Genomic DNA, 4,104 nt, shown 5'->3' with positions numbered 1-4,104 from the left:
AACCTTGGGGAGGGAAATGAGGGAAGGTTTACCGGAAGAGGAAGCATTAAAGATAGGCTTTAAAGGCTAGTTAGGAGCTCTCCAGATAAAACTGGAGAGAGAGACATACACAGAGACAGAGATACAGAAACAGAGAGATAGGCCAGAGAAGAGACAGAGAGATGGGAGAGAGAGAAGAGAGGAAGACAGAAATAGAGATAAGGAAGAGGGAGAGAGAGAGAAGAGAAAGGAGAGAAAGAGGAGAGAGACAGAGAGGGGAAAAAAGAGAGACAGAGAGGAAAGAGAGAAAGGAGAAAGAGAGAGAGAGAGAGAGAGAGAGAGAGAGAGAGAGAGAGAGAGAGAGAGAAAGAGAGAGACAGAAAGAGAGAGAGGAAGAGAGAGAGAGAGAAAGAGAGAGAGAGAAATTCGTAGTGTTTTGTGTGAACAAAACCAGAGGCCAGAAAGCATCATTCATTATGAGGGACAGAAAGTAGTTTAATTTGGCTGGAGCATAGGAAGGGAGTCACAGAAAATAAGGCTGGAAAGATAAGATGGGCCAGATTATGGAGAGCCTTGGATGGCAGGGAGAAGGGTTTGAACTTTAATAAGGAGACAGTAGGGAGCCACAAGATTTTTAAGCAAAAGAATGACAAGACCAGATCTGTGCCTAAGAAAGATTATTTTGGCAATGTTATACAGGATGTTATGCAGAAGAAGAAGAAAGTAGAGGTAAACAAACCTGTAAGGAGACCATTACAATAGACTAAGCTAGCGATGATGAGGGCCCACACTAGAATGATAACAATGGGAATAGTCAGTTAATAAATATTCTTCGGGAGTAATGGATAGAGTTGACAGAGATTGTAAATTCTGTTTTATTTACTATTACATACACCCTGTGCTCTGGAAAAGCCTGGCCCTCCTCCATTCCTCCCAAGCAATAGCTATCCCCCAAAACAAAACAAGGGAGGGCTCAGAAACGATAATAACAAACTAATGAACACTCATAGAGCACCCAGCATGGGTCAGGTACTGTGCTAAGTGCTTCCACAAATATTTAGTCATTTGATCCTCACACCAACCCTGGGATGTAGGTACTACTGTTATCCTCATTTTTCAGTTTAGTAAACTGAGGCAAAGAGAGGTTAAGCGACTTGCTGAGTCTTGACAGTGTAGATTGAATCAATACAACCCCATAACTGATTGAATATGAAACATAAGACAGAGAAAGTCACAATTACCCCTTCATGGATGTGGGAAGTCCACAAGTGCTGCACATTGCATGTGTTTTTAGATTTTTTTTCATTTCTGTCTCTAAAAAATATTACTCGTCGTATGGGATGTCTCTTGATGGGGAGGGAGGAAGGTAGGGACACATGAGATATTACAGTGTTGTAACATACAGAAAATATCAATAAAAACTTATTTTTGAAAAGATAGAGAAGGGAATGAAATATGTCCACCAAAGTGGAAACATGAACAACAGAGTAAATGATAATGCTGGAGACAAAGTGTAAAGTTGAAAGGAGGTGGTTTTGGCAAAAGACAATAGGTCAGTTAAGGACATATTGACTTTAAGATGTGATGGGACCTACAGAGAAAGATGATCTATAAGGAAAAGTAAATTCATATATAGGAAAGAGATGGCAGGAATGGAGATAAATGTAGCCTTCCTAGAGATTCTTATAATGCCCTTCAACTCACTCCACTCTTGGTTAGTAAATCACATTAATTTATCCTCCAATGGGACTAAATCAACCAATCAGCAAACATTTATTTTTTACTATGTGGCCAGGTCCTGTGCTAAGACAGGGGATGCAAAAAAATGGCAAAAGTAGCTCCTCCCTTCACAGAGATTACAATCTAAGGAGGAAAACAACATGTGCACAACTGATACATACAAGATACATACGGAGTAGATGGGAAATGAAGACGAATGGAAGTTGGAGATGTCATTGCCGATAATTGGCAATGGTAACGGAGAGAAAATCCAATGCATTCTCTTTTATTGGGGACTGCCAAGGACTCATCAACACTAGTTTGTGATTTTTCAGCAACAGTCAGTCAAAGTGAGTAACTCCCTTATCTCCTTTCTTTAGTTATTGACCACATTCAGATACAACTCACAGACCAATTCATAGAAAATTATTAATTTCCAAACCTCCCTTTGAGATTCATTAACTTCAAAGCCTAAGCAAGTACAAGATGTACAAGAGGTCACCTTCGACAACTCACTTCTTGCCCCCTCTTCAGCTACTAACCTACCTGTATTTGCAAGCTTAGAATTGCCCACAGCTTAGGACCAATCAACCATAAGAAATATGGCTTAGTAGAAATTGCTGACTTCAAAGCATTCTTAGGGTCTAATGAATGGAAAAATTCATGGTTGGTTTGCTTTATTGAAAAGTAAATGGACATAGACAGGATATTGGCAATCTCTAGATAGCCCTAAAGTAGCAGCAACTGTTCCATATGGCTCTCTTAGCCCCAGATATGGCTCAACTCATAAGGATTCAATGGCCAGCTCCAGGAGTTTGCTTCATAAATATCAAGTATCTCTAAGCCAATTATCACATATTAGAAGTTTACAGAATTTGAGAATTGGAAGAGATCTCAGTGGTCATCTAGTCTAACCGACACACAATAGGAATCCCCACTAGAACATACTCAACAATTTTAGCTTCTACCTGAGGACCTTCACGGAGCAAGCACACAATACCTTTGCACTCAACTCAGTTCAAGTGTTATTTACTCCCAAAGAATGTTTTTTCCACCCTGGTTCAAGTATTAGGCATGTTCCCAGGTTTTGTTAAGTAGCAGAAGCTAGGGGAAGCTGTTTTGGCTCCTTCCCGCAACTACTTCTACAAGATCCAAGGTTGAGGTTCAACTTATCCCCAGATCAGATTTCCATCCCAGTTCTTTGATTGTTGGTGGCTTGACTTGACTAGTCTGTCTGCTTGTATTTTAGACATTGTTTGCCTTGACGGTTTCTGAACCAATGGCTTACCCGCCTAGATTCCTGATCTCACACAGCTGGAAGGGACCTCCTTCAAGGTCATTTAGTCCAACCAAACTGTACCTGAATACTTCTATGTAGCATACTCCAGAAGGTATAGCTCTACCTTCTACTAGAAGGCCTTCACTGATGAGGAACACACTGTCTTGTGTCCACTCCACTATTTCAGATGTCTGGCAAAAGGATAATACATTTTTTATCCATTTCTTTTTTTTAACTAACAAAAAACTATTTTCTTTCCCTCCCTCCTCTCCCTAACCCCTTTTTTTAATGTTCTTTCCCAAATTTTATTGAATATGAAACATATCTCTACAGTTTCTATTGAGGAGGTTGACCACGTCCATGACCAAATCCACCTCTAAATTGGAATTCTGTTGCTGACCCAGCCCCGGCCTCAGCCTTCTTGTCAGCACCAGGAGGAGCAGCACTTCGTCTGTATGTGTCTCTGTCAGCTTCACCCCGAGTAAGCCGGGCAGGTCGCTCGCCCTCCAGACCTTTGGGCCTTGGCCTTCCTGTCTCAGGACGACTTCTTCGGAGTGTGGCAGGCACAATCTCAGGGGGCAGGTGAAGGTAATCCTGGAGGTACTGAATGCCCTCATTGGTGAGGTACCAGTAGAAATGCCTCCATGCAAACTGCTCCTTAACATAGCCACGAGACTTTAGAGACTGCATGGCCTTCACGACATGGAGATTGGGCACATTCTTGTCTGCCAGCTTGGGGTGCTTTGGCATGTGGACATCCTTCTTGGCTACCATCACTCCCTCCTTAAAAAGGAGTTCATAGATGGCAATTCGGTTCTTCTTGGGCATCAACATCTCGGCGGTGCGGCGGGTGCCGCTCTAGACGGAGCCCGGGCTAGAAAGGAAGCTCTCTAACCCCTTTTAATGAAAAAAAGACAAAACCCTTGTAATAGTACATGGTCAAGTACAACAAATTTCCACATTGATCATGTCTAAAAATGTATCATTCTGCACCGTTAGACCATCAGTTTTCTGTCAGAAGGTCAGTATCATGCATTATCGGTCCTCTAGAATCAGGCTTGATCTTTGCTTTGATCAGATTTTGTAAATCTTTCCAAGTCTTTAAAATGTTATTGTATAAATTGTTC

At 41.6% G+C, this 4,104-nt stretch overlaps 1 protein-coding gene across 1 annotated transcript; it reads right to left on the bottom strand.

Annotated features, from left to right (window-relative positions):
* Window positions 1–3,271: 3,271 nt before the first annotated feature.
* Window positions 3,272–3,832, bottom strand: LOC118854123 (40S ribosomal protein S10-like). Its single transcript, XM_036764456.1, has one exon. The coding sequence runs from the start codon at window positions 3,809–3,811 to the stop codon at window positions 3,314–3,316; it is 498 nt and encodes a 165-aa protein (XP_036620351.1). The 5' UTR covers window positions 3,812–3,832; the 3' UTR covers window positions 3,272–3,313.
* Window positions 3,833–4,104: the final 272 nt, after the last annotated feature.

The sequence above is a fragment of the Trichosurus vulpecula genome, chromosome 6 (genome assembly GCF_011100635.1).
Source record: "Trichosurus vulpecula isolate mTriVul1 chromosome 6, mTriVul1.pri, whole genome shotgun sequence".
In the NCBI taxonomy this organism is placed as follows: domain Eukaryota; kingdom Metazoa; phylum Chordata; class Mammalia; order Diprotodontia; family Phalangeridae; genus Trichosurus; species Trichosurus vulpecula.
Note: the sequence above shows the minus strand (reverse complement) of the source record. Positions and strands in the feature narration are given on the sequence as shown.

Coding starts and splice junctions, on each gene's coding strand:
- LOC118854123 (XM_036764456.1), bottom strand. CDS start 3,811: ATGTTGATGCCCAAGAAGAACCGAATTGCCATCTATGAACTCCTTTTT.